This window comes from Leptonotus elevatus, chromosome 13 (assembly GCF_054856555.1).
Source record: "Leptonotus elevatus isolate MCC_2025b chromosome 13, RoL_Lele_1.0, whole genome shotgun sequence".
Taxonomy (NCBI): Eukaryota; Metazoa; Chordata; class Actinopteri; order Syngnathiformes; family Syngnathidae; genus Leptonotus; species Leptonotus elevatus.
In genome coordinates this window covers 10,381,404-10,397,621 of record NC_141251.1, presented here as the reverse complement: position 1 = coordinate 10,397,621, position 16,218 = coordinate 10,381,404, and the positions used below count along the sequence as shown (strand labels likewise).

The 16,218-nt window shown below is 37.9% G+C and overlaps 1 protein-coding gene across 1 annotated transcript in view; it reads right to left on the bottom strand.

The window, feature by feature from the left end:
* The window catches only part of adgra1b (adhesion G protein-coupled receptor A1b), a 139,161-nt gene that overhangs the window by 104,993 nt on the left and 17,950 nt on the right, over window positions 1-16,218 (bottom strand). Inside the window, exons 2-6 of the mRNA XM_086093321.1 lie at window positions 16,066-16,137; window positions 9,672-9,743; window positions 5,385-5,456; window positions 4,164-4,235; window positions 3,616-3,779 (exon numbers count right to left, since the gene is read on the bottom strand). Of these exons, the coding sequence (XP_085949447.1) occupies window positions 3,616-3,779; window positions 4,164-4,235; window positions 5,385-5,456; window positions 9,672-9,743; window positions 16,066-16,137 (452 nt within the window). The remainder of the gene's footprint in view (window positions 1-3,615; window positions 3,780-4,163; window positions 4,236-5,384; window positions 5,457-9,671; window positions 9,744-16,065; window positions 16,138-16,218) is intronic.

The following is a 16,218-nucleotide window of genomic DNA, read 5'->3' as shown; positions in this document are numbered from 1 at the left end:
TCTCCTAACCCGCTGTGGGTTCGGTCCTAACCCTTGTGACCCAGTCGAAGTGTCCTTGAGCAATTCCCTGAACCCTAATTTGCTCCCAGTGGACATGACAGCAACCTCCCACTTGTCTATAAATGTGTGTGTGAATGGGTGAACGTGAGACTTTGTAAAGGGCTCTGGGAAAATGTGGTCCATTTATCATTCAAATGCTATCGCAGCCATAGCCGATGGGTGCATTTACAATACAACCAGATACCTTTTATATTCCTACCTATCCACAATCGGAAGATGCCTGATTCTGATTTGAGAGTATCTGATTAAATTAAATTTCTTCTCTTATTGCAGCGTGACACATATCCAAATGATGTAACTTGAGAGCAAAAACAATCCTGATAGTATCACTTGAACCGTACAGTGTAAATATCCATCCCAAGATGAGGAGAGGACACATTTATACAGTTATACATGTATCCAGTTTTATATTTATAACCATTAGTAAGAGGGCTAATGTGATGAAGATGTGTTTGAAATATTTGCTCTGAAATGTGAAGCCTTTTGAAAATCACTACTAAATAGCAAATAATATGGCTGCTGAAGCTCAGTGTTGTTAACTGTGAGGAGGCAAAGATATCCAAGCATGGCAAAACTAGAAAAGTGTTATGGTAACCCCATAATGGATTATTTCATCAGTGGCTCTTTCTGATGCCGGAGGTCATCAGTGGCTCGTTGACTGGTAACTGAACAGAATTATCCTGTAATTGCTTTGGATTGTGAGTACAAATTCAACATGCAATCTCAGAACGATGCATAACGACAGATAATGTCTTACATCAGGAATGCCTATAATGCCCTTCTTTCATCAAGTACACACATACGAAACAGCACAGAACCATAGCCAACAAATAACCAATGATGTTCTCATTCCAAAGCAATATCCCCTGACGGAAGCAGATGTAGGGAGAAGAGAAAGATGAATCTATCATATAAGACACAATTCCCCTGTGGACTGCAGCATGACGCAATGGAGGGGAGACAAAAAGAGAGGAAAGGCAAGATTGTTCGTCTATTAATATAAATGTAGTTTTTTTTTTTAAGTGAAGTTATTTTTACTGCAGCCAGGGAATCATGGTACCTGATTTAAACTAGCAACCCCTCTCTAAATGGTAGAGAGTAGAGCAAACATGTCACAAATGCCTTTTTCAACAAGAGTGCCCAAGGGTTTCTCTCTGGAAGACTGCCACTAAATAATTGGCTTTGCCAAACAGCTCACTGCAGGTGGAGCGATAACAAGGGAACGCTAATATCAAAATCAATTGAATTAACTTAAGATGTGCTCGTTGTTCTAATGTTTGAAAATGTAGCACTAGTTAAATTAGCCTTTTTTTTCAAGTGAGGGCTCCTGTTCCACTTTTTATCTTGATGTAATTAATGTCGTACTGTGAGTCTTGTGGTTCCTCCTTCCAGCTTATGACCTCTACCAAAGGCACTGAACTGTGGAAATTCTGTGCAGTATCTTAGCTGTTCCTAGGACTCTTCTGTCCAATCTGATGGGCCCATTCACCAATTTTGGTAATCTCAACTTCGATGCATCTGAAATCCTCCCCAGTGTGGCAGACCATGACCTCTATCGATTTTGTGCTTAGAACCTGTTCATGTGCCGCCATGGTGAGTACCACTGTGGTCACATTTAGACCAGCCATTGGTAAGATTTCTTAATATCAGCTACGTATTAATACCATTGTTGATACAAGTCATGTTTGGGCATGTCACTTCACAATCATAAAAATCATGCACCAATAAAATTCCCCATTGTGTATACTAGGGGTGGGAATCTTTGAATGTCTCACGATTCGATTCCAATATTTGGGTCTGCCATTCGATTCAGAATCAAGTTTCGATTAAGAACGATTTTTGATTCTAAATGATTTGGTTGACAATGATTTTTGCTTCAATCTATAGATGTTCAAGGAATTGTAATGATCTAATCCAGTCTGACTCGCTAATGCTAATTAGCGCGCTACTCGCGGCACTTTTATCACTCTAAAGAACGGCTCCACGCTGAAAAAACAACAACTTTTATTGGAATAACTTGATCGTGACTTTTTCCTTCTACTCTCTAATGTGGCTACAACTTAACAGTGTATTAGACCGCGTAGAACCACACTGCCCCTCAGTGGCCAAACTGGGTACAACATGCACAGCGCTCCAAATAAAGGCACACGCAGGCAAAGGCAAGACAGTATAAAGTAATTTAAATAAAATCGATTTTGGGACATTTAAAATCGATTCTGAATCGTACTAAATGAAAATCTATTTTTTGGCACACCCCTAGTGTATACATCCATGTAGTTCAAACATCATCATGACATCACATGCACGAGCCATCAACAAAGGAAGTAAAACGTCAAAAAATATTGCAAGACCTCACTCGAAGGTCAATTTAACAAGCATCAAGCAACCAACTAGTTAATTATTTTTTTGCTGACAGACTTTTGGAGATGTATTCAAAAAGAGTAACCATCTTAAGCTGAGAAGAACAAGAAGATATGTGAAGTAGAGTGACCCACATTCAATGCTGTAGCTGACTCTACTGTGTCACAATGGAATGTCCAGCCATGCAAGTCAGAGATGATGTGACATTAAGCCAGGAGTTGAGCAGGCAGATGGCAGAGCAGAAGGAGCAGCGGGTGAAGATTGTCAGGCTGAAGACATGAAGAAGGCCAGGCAGCAGGGTTGGATGGTGACATTACCAAATGCTCAGCTCCTCTATGCGTTGGTAAATGTTGTCAAATGTAGAGGGCTTTTATTCATGTTGTATTTGACAGGAGATATTTTCTTTTTACGCTTAGTTAAAAAAAAAGAAAAAAAGTCAACTTTTGTTTTTCTGTTTTAATGTTTTGTTACTTAAATTGTATTATATATTTATTTATTTATTGTAATTTGAAGTTTAACTATTTTTAGGCTTGTATGGCTATTACAATTGTTAAAATGTACTTTAAAGTGGAAGTCAACCCCCCCCCCAAAAAAAAATATTGACAACAATATGTTATATGTGACCTCACTAGTCTAAACATGACATTCTAATTAATATTACATTTGTGGAAAATGAGTTTTGAAGCAAAATCAAGCCGTTTTTGTCCATCTCCGGGGGGCAGCCATTTTGCCACTTGCTGTCACCTGAAGAGGACATCAATGTTGCTCACAGCTCAGGCAAAGACCAATCACAGCTCACCTATGTGTTCGGAAGCTGAGCTGTGATTGGTCGTTGCCTGAGCCCTGAGCAACAGTGATGTCATCTTCAGTTGACATCAAGTGGCAAAATGGCCGCCCATAAAGTGGATGAAAATGGCTGTATTTTGCTTCAGAACTCCTATTCCACAAATGTAATATTAACCAGAATGTCATGTTCAGACTAGTGAGGTCACATATAACATATTGTCAAGAAATGTTTAAGGTTGACTTCCACTTTGAAGCGCTGCTTCAGGAAGGTTTAATGATGGCGACAATTTGACTCTGGAACAACTCAAACTAGCTTTCAACCAGCATCCCCGTTTCCGCAAAGTTTGCAGAAATCCTGTAAAATGTCTGTATGCCTACATATTGCACCATGAGCATGGAGGCGCTTACCACATGTGAGCTGTTGTCCTCGGAGATTGCGGAACTCCAGACCATGAAGGTGGGTGGGAAACATGCATACAGTGTCGTTGCCAATCTTCACTGAGTTGCTTCGAGCCCACAAGAGAAGCCACTTCAGCTGACAGTCACAGAATAAAGTTTCTGTACTGAAGTGTCTGGTGAGAACAGAAACATGTATATATGAAACACTGCAAAATAAAATGATATATATATGGATTGGGAGTATTTTCCTTTAAATATTCAGGGCTCCTCTGTTTGTAATGAACAGAATAATGTTGCCCAGAGGACTTGTGTCATGTTGGTACTTAAAACTGCATACTAAATTAGATGAGATCAAATCAGCAATGGTTGCAGCCAAGCAGTGAGTGCTATTTCGCCTCAATTACTTCAACAAAAATACACTTTACATGATCAATTGAATGATTAATCTGTGATTGCACCTATCCTTAATAAAGTTCTGTGAATCTTTTCTTCTCAAGTCAATTTGCCAGATTCCTTTGAATTCTTATCACCAAATGCAAATATGATGTTTTTCTTACAGTACTCTGAGAGCCACAAGGTGTGTGAAGAGTCCCGCAGTCAAAGTGGAGAAGATATTCCCAGTTAAATTCCTGCAAGCAGAAAAACACAGTTTGCAACCATATACTCTTAGGTGTAATAGTTATACTAGTTGCAATATCCCAAGCCTTCCTTCTTCAGCTCCTCCTCAGCCACTTAGATCTTCAGAGTGGGGGCGGTTGGGTCAGCCAATAGAATACTGTGAATCACCATCTCCCACTCGATCCCCAAAGCCTCCTCTTGGTGGGACATGCCCGGAATACCTCACCACTGAGGGGTCTAGGAGGCATCCTAACCAAATGCCCGAGCCACCTCATCTGACCTCTCTTGATGCAGAGGAGCAGTGACTCAACTCTGAGCCAATCTTTAATGCTTCTGTGGTCAGACTGAATGTGAGTTGAGCAAATCTCATGACACAGTTACATATAAAATCAATGCAGTTCGTGTAGATAGGTGGCAAGAATGTACTCGCTACATCACATACATGGCACATATACATCACCTGAGCAACAATGTAGGACAAAAAAAAAAATGCAATTTGTGCGATCAATCCAGCTTTCATGCAAGCAAAAAAGATGCAGGCTTGGCAAATAGGGAGCAAGAAAATTGATGTTTCTCGTAAAAATGTTAACAGCCGTTAAACAGTGAACCAAGATAGCATAGCATATGGGCATAAGTCATAATTTTAGCACAACCACCGGCCACCTGACTGACTAGTGATGTTCATACATTTTGTTTTCTCTGTTGTGTGTAAAAAGCAGCTACAGTACATTCATGTCCTGCGATCAAACCAGAAGCGACATTTTGTCTTCGTTGAGAACGTAGTACAAGGGGGAGAGAGCCCAGAGTGTTTGAGTGAAGGGTAACAATCACGGCTCGATCAAGCCAACGGAACCACATCATCCGCAAAACGTACAGACGTAATGTTAAAAAAACCAAAACAGAACCCCTGAATGTCTCTGATGCACCTAAAAGTTCTGCTCATAAAGGTATATGAAACAGATTCAATTAGAACACTCATGACTACGATGCCAACTGCCAACCAATGGGACAAACCGCCGGTCTCCAGCGACACATTCCGAAAAGGATTCATGCAACCTTACCACCTGACGAGTAAAATAGTTTATTAATAGTTCTCAATTACAGTAATTACTAGTAAACGTTTTTTTTTTTCATTATTACCATTAGAGACACTTACTTACAATTTCAAAAGACTGCCCAGATCCAGAAACATTTCAGGGTAGAGGCAACCTATTCTGTTGTTGGACAGGTCCCTGTAATGACAATAAAAAGGCCATCATAAAACATATTGTCATAATATTGTTGTGTGTAGAAAGATTAACTGACTTAGTATATTATTTGATATTATAACATGATGAGGTTGCTGCTACTGTATGTAGCAGACTTGGAAGTGTGTTTTGCATTATTGGCTGCTACTTTGCATTTGGGGCGAGGGGTGAGGAATGCCACCTTTTCTAAAATGTATTTCATATCTAATGTCGAGTAAATATTGAATTGAAACATGAATGTCTACAAAAAACGGTGTCACCTGTATAGTCCTGTTTCTGCCAGTTTGCTATTCAACCAGTCAAGTGTTAATTGTAAGCAAATTTCTAATGGTCTTAAGGGGCTGTTTGGATCGAACCCTTTTGGTCATCCATCTTTATAACAAATCACATAGAATGTTTGAGGTCAGTGCAATTTGCTTTGCAGGCACATTAAAAGCAGTATTGGCATCAGAGCACTTCTAAAAATCTAAAGTTTGGCACAATAACACTGCAATAGGTGGCACAGAAACCCATTTGTGTGGGCATTCGCAAACGATGATTCGGCAGTTTAACTGTCAACCACTACAGCTGATTATTCCCATTCCTTGTACCTCGTCATCTACTTACTAACCTTGTTTAACCTTTTCTTCATTACACAACCATTGCCCATATACAGACGCTTAAACACGTGAAAATGCATAGGGGGTTTGCATGTCTATGAATCTGTGTCCTCCCTCACGCTCTGTAATTAAAGACCAGATTTGCTGGAGCAGCTGTGGGAAAATAAGCGGAGCGTTCACATAATGACCGGTTGGGGAACACTTAAATTAACACTTTGCTTCTCCCTCAGTTCGGAAACACACACACAAACCAAAATTGACTCACTGCCTGTGCCCTTGCAAGCCCAGAATCTACAAAACTATCAAAGTGCGATGTTGTCACTCACTTAAAAGGTTAAATGTAGAACAATGGCTAATGAAAATACCACAAAAAAAAAAGGAAACAATCAAAAAGGGTTCAGCCGTCTTTTTGTGTACAAGCATGTTTGGAAAGCATTTTAAAGTTGCAAACAAAAAACAATACAAAAACATTAAAAAAAAAAAAAACACTATCAGCATTGTACCAATTATGAATGGCAATATAGAATTAGAGTGGCAATTTTCATTTTTTTTTTCTTGGCCCAAGCTACACCGCTGTGTGTGGTACAGGTCCATACGGGCCAGAACATCAAGACTGGCCAACAGTCTGTATCCACAGGCTGTGAGGTTACTGAACTCTGCTCGTCTTCCCTCTCTGCCTCCCTTTTATGGACAATAATAACATCCAACAACAACAATAACTTTGAACCGGTTTGCATTGTTGCAGAATGTCACTATTTCCTTTTTTCCATTTATCCTTCTTACTCAACGTTTGACGACCATAATAATTGATTACATGATCCGGTTTTGCACTGAGGAACGATGTCATCTCAGGTATCTGAATATTTCTGCTCTGCACTTTATTAATGACAAGACCTTAAGTTGCGCTTAGTCTTTGTTGTACTATGTCCTATACTGTGTCGAATGTTTACACTGGGTTATTTTATGGGTATTTATTTTGTGGGATTTTGCACTTTACCAACTCTGCTGTATGGATGCTCCAAACAAAAGTTTTGTTGTTCCCTTGTGACAATGACAATAAATATTCAGAATCTGAATTTGGTAATAACAAATTAATATTATACACCGGCAGTTAAAAACAGAACAATAACCATCAGACAAAGAGAACATTTTAAATGAAGTAAAACAATAGCAATATGCAGTATGTGTGAATGAAAATTCATCCAGAACCACAGGGGTGGTATACTTCTTTTGTCAATCCGAACGAGCATCATGTAAAGAATTCAATCGGAATGACGAGGCTGCGTGCGACGTAAATGCAAAACTAAATTCTCCGTTGGGGGAGACGTTGTCATTTTAGTGGGTGGAAACGACAACGTCTCCGCCAAGGGAGAATTTAGTTTTCAAGTACTTGAAACTTGTTTTTTATCCAGACGTTGCCCCTGTTCTATAATTGTCATTTAAAACAAAAAAAGTCCACAATGACACCTTTTGAGATGTGAACAGCCCAGCTAATAATACTGTACATGTTTTATGCAGTGCCATTTTTGGCTAAAATTAGTTTAATATAATTCATGTGGGAAAGATGGGAGCAGCGGTCTGGTAGACTCAAGACGACAGCAAATGCAGTCTTAAAAAGTTGGCCAACAGTATCACCAGAAGGTCAGTTGCTCTCGTCCCTAATTTGGAGTTGAGTTAGCAGTGAGTGAATTTAAGAGTCAAGGGCAAAGCTTGAAATGTAACTAAGTAGCTCCCAGTTATGAATGTGTCCTTCTGTATTAATGTGAACCTAAGGCATTGTGGCCTCAAGAAACAATCCTTGCATGAAAAAAAAAATTAGCTCAACTTGGGCTTTCATTTATAAGACTCCTCTTCAATAAGAATGGAACATAGAGGCACTTAATTATACTTATGATGCTGATTGAAAACAATTGGGTTGTATGCCAAAATATTAATATAATAAGTCAACCTTACAGTACAAGTTTGAACAAAAATATAGAGGTGACACCAGAAGATGCAAACCATTAATTCGAAGGAAGAAGACAAAGGCCAGGCTGGAAATTGTCAAAAATCAAGGCATGGGTTATGTGGACTGATGAGACAAAGATGAACCTTTGTCAAAATGATTGGAAGGCTAAAGTTTGGAGACAAATAATCTGTTTACGGCCTCAAACATATGAAATGGGCTTGCATGGATTCTTTTGGCATAGGGTCCTTAATCTATCCATCTATCACTTGATAGTAGCAACATGATCAACTGGGACATCGACAGAAATGTTTTGCCAATTACAGGATGAGTGAAACCAAACTGACAGCGATCATTCATCGTGCAGAAAGGTTAGGATTTAAAACAAAAACAAAACTCAGGTGTACGAAGCGGAATATTTTAGAATGGTCAAGTCAATCTCCTCACTTCACCTCAGAGTCACAGGCTTGATGCAGCTGGAAAGGATTTATAACTAAATATAAGTTTGTTTGTTTTTTCTTCTTAGGAGAGCTCAGTAATATTCATTTGTAAGCCTTTCCGGGTCAACATGTTATCATCATTGCTTTCTTTTTTCGTGCTTAGTAAAAATAATAATAATAATATTAACTCATTCACTCCCAGTCATTTTCACAGAAGCAATTCCCTTCACTTGCTATAAAAACATGGAACATACTAAAGGAAATATCAAAGGCCGTTCTTTCATCAGGAAAAAAATGTCTACCTGTTTCCGTTTTGCAGCAATTAGCATTAGAATATAGCTAAGTTTCACCATTATTCAAAAATCTATTTAGAATTGTGAGTCATTTTTTAAGAGTAAGTTTCTTTTCAACATGGGCCTGATTCATTTGCTTTGCTCTGCTCCTACCTGCTGGCCGTTTGTGTAATAACTATAATTTTTTTCAATCGTTCTTTGCAGTTGAGAGGCTGCAATAAAGCCTTCTGTGTGCTCTAGCCCAAAAAATAATATCATAACATAAAACGTATAAATACGTCTTTGGGACACTTAACACATTTAAAATATATATTTTTTTATTTATACGTTTTGGGAGCAAATGAGTTAATATAATTTTAATAATGATAATGATAATGATAATGATAATGATAATGATAATGATAATGATAATGATAATGATAATGATAATGATAATAATAATAAGAAGAAGAACAAGAAATATAAATATATATATCAGTCTTATTCACTTTAATAAATTTTAAGTTTAAACAGTTCTAATACAATTGCTCACCTAAAATTTGTCAAAACATCTGCATTGCATCAGATAAATATTTAAATACATGAGAATAAGTTAAAATGTTTATCTTGTCTGACATTTATCTTATGATGTTTTCAAATGTTTTCAGTCTCCAGCAAAAATAAAGAATTTGGCCTCACAGTTCTACTACTTTTGAAGGGGAATGTAGACATACTACTGAATATAATATTACGTTCTTGTAATGTCCAAAATAATTGAATAAAATATAACTTAAAGAAACTTCTTGCAGCAGCACCCCTGCCTTTAGCACTGTACCATAAACAAAGACAACATGAAACAAAAAAGAAAGAAAAAGAGAAGGCAGCCAGATGAGTTCTTCTGTTGTCCCCTAAACAAGACTATTACAAGACTCCGTAATACTTACAGTCTTCTCAAAGTCAGCAGACCACGGAAGGCCCAGGGCTCCACTGTGCTTATCAGATTATTCCTCAGATCCCTGGAGAGGGCAAACAAGGAGTCATGGGTTAAAGTGGTGAAACAGGGGCTGAGAACACATGCTTTTTCTTTGGAAATGTCACTTCATACCAATCATACATGATAACTTATTTACAGTTCATGGATTAAGATTTTGCCAGCAGGGGTCAACTAACAAAAATGACCTGTTGTGAATGGCTGTCTCTACATGTGTTCTGTGATGGACGCGTGACCAGTATGACCCTGAACAGGATAAGGTGGTATAGAAAATGGATGGATGGGTCAAAAATTTTTTTTAAGTATATATAATTAATTAAATACAAAAACACTATATTATGGACTTCAGAGATATTATTTTGGTTTTCAAACTATAAAAAACAACATGCACGCTGGACAGTACTGACCATTTCCTGCTTTTACATCCAGCAGAAAGGGAATAACACACAATGTGGTTTCATTCAAGGACTCTGCGTCAACCACCACCCCCAACAAAATACCTCCTACACAAACCAAATTCTCACCTCTGGTTTTCTCAGCTGGCCAAAGAAAATGTCCTAAAATGTCATGAGTTTGGAGCCTTATTTCATAGCCTGTATTTGGTGTTTTTTTTTTTTTAAACATTCCAATTTGGCATGCTTAAAAATACTCTTCTGTAAATTGTTTCAAATTTCCAAGAAATTTTTTGTCCTTTACAGCGTCTTTAAAGTACTGTACCATTCACAGATTTATTCTTTATATAGAACAATTGAGTTTACTTTAAAGAAAATGTACCAGAGCTGCCTTTATGACATAGTAGCCTTTTAGTCCAGTCAGGTCCACGCACGCGTAGCTCTCATCTCTGCATTAATCCAAATTGTCTTTGATCGTGTGCAACGTGCCACTAAAGAGCAATTGGAGGGCGCAGGACTAGAAGTCATCCATTGTGCCTGCAGCACCTTTTTTCATCTTGACCTGTGTTAGCGGCCCTCAGCTGCTTTGCCGAATTAGCAGATAATGCTTCCTGTTTAATATGAACTGACTTACTTGAATTGCAAAGGTCAACACTGTTACTGACCTGTATAAGGGCGGTCCAGTTAAAATGCAATCCAATTAAACATATGTTTCATATCAGTAGGTAAGAATAAATCTTTTGATTTTGGATTTAATTTTAAACTTGTAGGAACAAGATACGTCAAATGAAAAATAAAGTAGGCCAAGTTTCATGAAATGATGAAAGATTAAATTATTTATATGCCCATATATTTACGTGAGATTTGACCTATGCATTTGACCCATCACAGCCAACACTCAAAATGCAAAAAATTAAAAAATTACAATTAAAAAATTAAAATTAAAAAAGCTAAATTTAACAGCTAAAACATTTGAGTTAATCTGTTTTTTTTATTTCTATAGTTTAAAAAAAAAATCTGTTTGATTTTGTTAATGACAAATGTTTTAATAGTAAGTAACTGGGAGTAGGTTGTGTTTAGTTTAGTGCTGTCAAAGTATAAAAAAAAAAGTCTGTGATGTATTGCTTTAATTGTTTTTCAGGCCTAAAAAACAATACACATAGAATCTTGGTATATGAAAGATTGCGAAGGACGGTCATGCTCAAAACTCCAATACAGTAGTGTAGGAGGATGCATTTGTCAGCCTCATTCCCAGGAGCCTTCACACTTTATCGAATAGGCACAGCCTCTGAGCTGACGTCGACGGGTCTCAAAATGCAGCTTGTAAAAGGATGAAGACCATGAATTGGGACACATCTAATGTGACAGCTTTCTTTCTGGATCAATATGAGTAACACACACACACACATTCCCACACAGTCACAATGATATACTGTACACTTCAACCACTAACCACTAAGCAGAGCCCTACAAAGAAGACCACTCTCCTATTAATAAAACGGTATTATTTAATCATGTGTGAGACAAGTGAATATAACCCAGTATTGATGGAATGATCAGAACACTATCTTATTTGCAAAAGGTCAGGTTCCACGTGAAGAGGGCAAACAAAACTCAAACCTGCAGCAGGCACTTGGGCACTCATCCAACTGGAAAGTGACACCGTATGATGAATTTGATTGCCTACGCACTTAATGAAATGAGATGCTGGAATGCACCAAATAAGACAATGGGATCGATTTTCATAGACAGTGTACATGCGTTTGCGCATCTTGATTTCCGTTTGCCTGACTCATTTATCGTGTTTGGGAAGTCATCTTTGAATCCCATAAAATTGTTGAAAGGTAGCTTGTTTTTTTTTTACATGAACATATCTCAACCTATTTTGGGGTATTTAAAGACATACTGATGAAGTTACATCCAATTTGTATGATGCAGACGAAAATGGTACGATAACAAAATGTTTGATCATACAGAACCCCAAAAATTCTTCAAAAACGCTGATAAACACTCAATGTACATTTTTCTTGAAAAACGCTGGCAAAATGAGGGGGGAAAAAACATGTAGTACCAAAAAACCCTACCTTCAGAGCGACGGCAGTCATACACGAACATATAAATGTAATATATAAAGCTGACTACTTTGTGGGCTTCATCTATTGCGGGTATTTTTTTGGAACAGAACCCCAGCGATAAACGAGATTAACCTGCAAATAATTGCTATACGTAGGCATAGTCATTTTTTTTTGCATGATACTTCGAAGAGGAAAATTAAATTCAATCTGATGTGTGTGATTAATACGACAGTTCCATTGTGAAACTATGGATGTAGCTTGACTAATATGAGCCTGTAAACATACCGAGTGTGATCTGTGTTGTATTACCTGTTATATGGCATCTGCATCATGGGCCGCCAGTGGCAAAGTTTTTTTTCTTTTTTCTTCTTTCTTTCTTTATTTTTTTTTTCTTTTCTTTCTTTCTTTTTTTTATTATTATTTTTTTATTATTATTATTATTATTTTTAAAGAGCTCAGTATTGTTCATTCGGTAATGTCATCATCATTGCTCTTTATTTTTTTTAATATATATATTTTTTATGTACATATATATACATATATATATGCCAGTGCCAAAGTTAATGGTCACCTACTTTAGGGTTAATTCACACAGATTTGAGTGACTGTGATTTTTGCCAACACATCTCAGAGGCATTTACTCTGGCCGCGTCCCTTAATTAGAAACTGCTCGCACCACCACACTTGCCGTAAAAATAACCTTTGGAAAATACATTACGGTACCATAGATATACCTAGTAAGTGGATTATTAAAAGGCATCACTAAGCATAAGTTGAAAGCTTGTGTGAGGTTTGAAAGTCTTTCACTTCCTTTATGAAAGTTGTATGAATTTTTTGGGGGGAAATGTAAGCACCACAGTATTTGAATAGCCACAAAATATATTTCTAAGGCGGCTGAAAAATAGTTGTGAGTGAGATAGTTAAAACTACAAAGCAATAGACAGTGTGAGCCAGATTTGGAGAGTGGTACAATGTAGCCTATATGCTATTTATGTCCAAATAAAGTACAATGTAAATATGATATTCAAGCTTCATGTATATATAAATGAAGCTCGAATATCATATTTACATTTTGCTCTTCTGTTCCTAGACTTAACCTCTGACATATGACATGATATGGATAACCTTAAGAGACATTGTTGTCAGAATTATAACAGGAAGAATGATGTGGCCTTCAGAGACTTGCTAGACTCTCATCAATCACCTCCCAAGGAGACACCTTCACACATAGGCTGAATACAATTCATTTCTAAACTTTTTCAAGGATGCTTCATCAGACCTTTGCCATTGAGTTTGCAGAGTGAACAATTGCAAATGCCACGCCTAAATTGTGAGACTTTGACTGCATCAAGCTGTCTATTTAGTCACTGTAGTTCCTGCTTTTGTAATAATAACAATAATAATAATAATAATAATAATAATAATAATAATAATAATAATAATAATAATAATAATACTGTTAGGGTGTAATGTAAAAAAATACACAAAAACAAATGATAATTCTACTCTAAGATACTCATTTAGTGAAATTTTACATTTTGAATAATACAGGTATTTATGAAGCATAAAGATAGCAAATAGGCATAAAATGAAAGGCAATCTGCTTGACATACTGTACAGTGGATTCTTCATTGGCACTCAAACAATGAGGTTTGTGTGGTGGGAACCCATGATGAAATGGCAAAACTAACTGACCAGGAAACAGTGAAAAGCTTTGTTCATGCTTTGCTACCGTGGGACCCACTGTCAGTAACATATTAGAGGCTGGAGGGTTGGGGGGTGGGGTTCAGTCCATTATCTAATACACAGAGACCCTTCATTAATACTGATGATGATTATGCCATTCCGGTTTTGAAATAATTCTGAGTTTAGGGTAACATGAATACCTACAGTAGAGTATATTGAAATGATCTATGTCCACTCTTTGAATATGATACCTGCACCCCCTTTGAAATACTTTTAAAAACATTTAAGCGGTCATGCAAGATTGTTCTTATAAAGTAATAACTCAAGAAAGATCAACATATGTCTCATCCATTTGTCAATCTTTCCGGCTAGACATCTCAAGTGTGTTGTTTTAATGAAGTACCGTACGAATTGTAAGGTATCACATAAAACTAACCACATTTTTATCCCTGTCATTCATTTCTTGTCTGTCCATAAAATCATCTAATCCAAAGTATGATACATTACAGTGACTTGCCATTATTCGACTGAAAGAAATTGAAAGAGAGCATTGAGACATTCCATTGGAGCAGTGTCCCAATTCCCCGCATGGTTATCACACCAGGTCTGTTTGCTATTCAGGAACCCAAGCAACGTGAGCCCACAGTATCAGGATGAATGGTGCAATCACACACACATGCACTGTTAAACCTGCCTATCCACTGCCAACTTCTACTGATCCTGTCACGCAGCCAGCCAAGCACATGAGTCCAATGTGCCAGACCAAGGAACAATTGGCAGTCACTTTCTGTTCATTGAGCGCACCTGGCCAGGCATCAAGTGTATTGACAAATCTATCCAAACGCTCCATACGGCAAAACATGAGCAGAGTGCCCAGAACGGGAGATGAAGAAAATAAAGGTCCACTGCTGTCTGTGGTGTCACCTACAACAAAACCTTGCTCTAAGAGATCTTATATGCATCCATCACCTTTTTTTTGTTTTTGTATATTTTGGCATTTTTTTTCCATTGTGTTGTTCACCTCCTGTTGCCAGCATTTAGCGGTGGCTGCTAGCTAGCAGCGAGCTACCAGCACCTAGCAGAAAGCTAGCCGCGCTAGCTTGCAGCGCTAAAGTGCCCCAGCCGCCAGATTACTCATGACAGCATGTAGACAGATGGGATAGGCTCCAGCATGCCAGCGACCCTCGTAAGGATAAGCGGTTCGGAAAATGGCGAACGGATGGACTCTGCAACTTTGATGCTGACATTAGTTGCCGGTCCTACTGATCGCTTCTTAGCAAACCAGGCTTACTCAAATGTGCTGTTTTAGCCGACAAATCCAAACGGCACTTAGTCTCATAGGCCAAGATCTATGGGGAGAAATTTGGTTGATCATTATTACATGCAAATGTGGTTTTTTGTCTTCTGTATTTATAATTGTTCTTTAACCAAGCAAGAATATGTATATATTTTATTTTATTTATTTTTTTAGTAGGACATCCAAATAGTAGTAGTAGCTAGTGTGAGAAGTTATCAACCAATGTTTTTTTTTGGGGGGGGGGGGGGGGGGGCTCAAGAATTACTGTGTAATTCAGGGGGAACTAACTAAACAAGCCGTCCATAATTGATTAATTAACGAAGACAAGTATTGTCATATTTTTCATAATACCTTTGTCCATAAAATGTGCCGTAAGGGCACAAAGTACATTCTGCATCTTGTACTATGACTGAATTAAGAGTAGAGCAATATACATGCTGTATCTACAAATGTCACCACCCAAGCAGGTAGAGAGACAGTTCTTAGAGGGCTCCGCAGAGGTGAAAGCAATCAATTGCTGCCTTCAGGGGGCAGGCATGAGCACTAGTACGGTCACTGTAGATATCATCAGGCTGAGCCTATGAAGTCTCCTGGGACATGACATACAAAGTCGTAATCGTTGACAAGGTTTGCACACTGTCAAAGCTCCCACATTCTGCACTGCATTAGACCTTTATTATATGACGCTTTGTATTATCTATTTTAAGACATTTACTGTAGCAATTGAGGTTAAGCACTCGGAATGAAAGGTGAAAACTACTGGCAAACCTCTGCAAGTTGCACTCCTAATTCCCACTATGTCTTCTTTTTGGCTTTCTACAGCCTCAGTACAATGACAGCTATATTGGGACTCAGGGGAGGACAAAACAATAAAGTGAGCTTGATTTAAGTACTTACAGTTTTTCCAGAGCTGCCAAGCCATAGAAGGAGCCGTTCCTCAGCACAGCGATCTTGTTGTTACTGAGATTTCTGTTCAAGGACAAACTGTGATTAGAAATGAAGTCAGCATACACAGTACATAAGTATGATCATGTCACAAATACTAGCGAT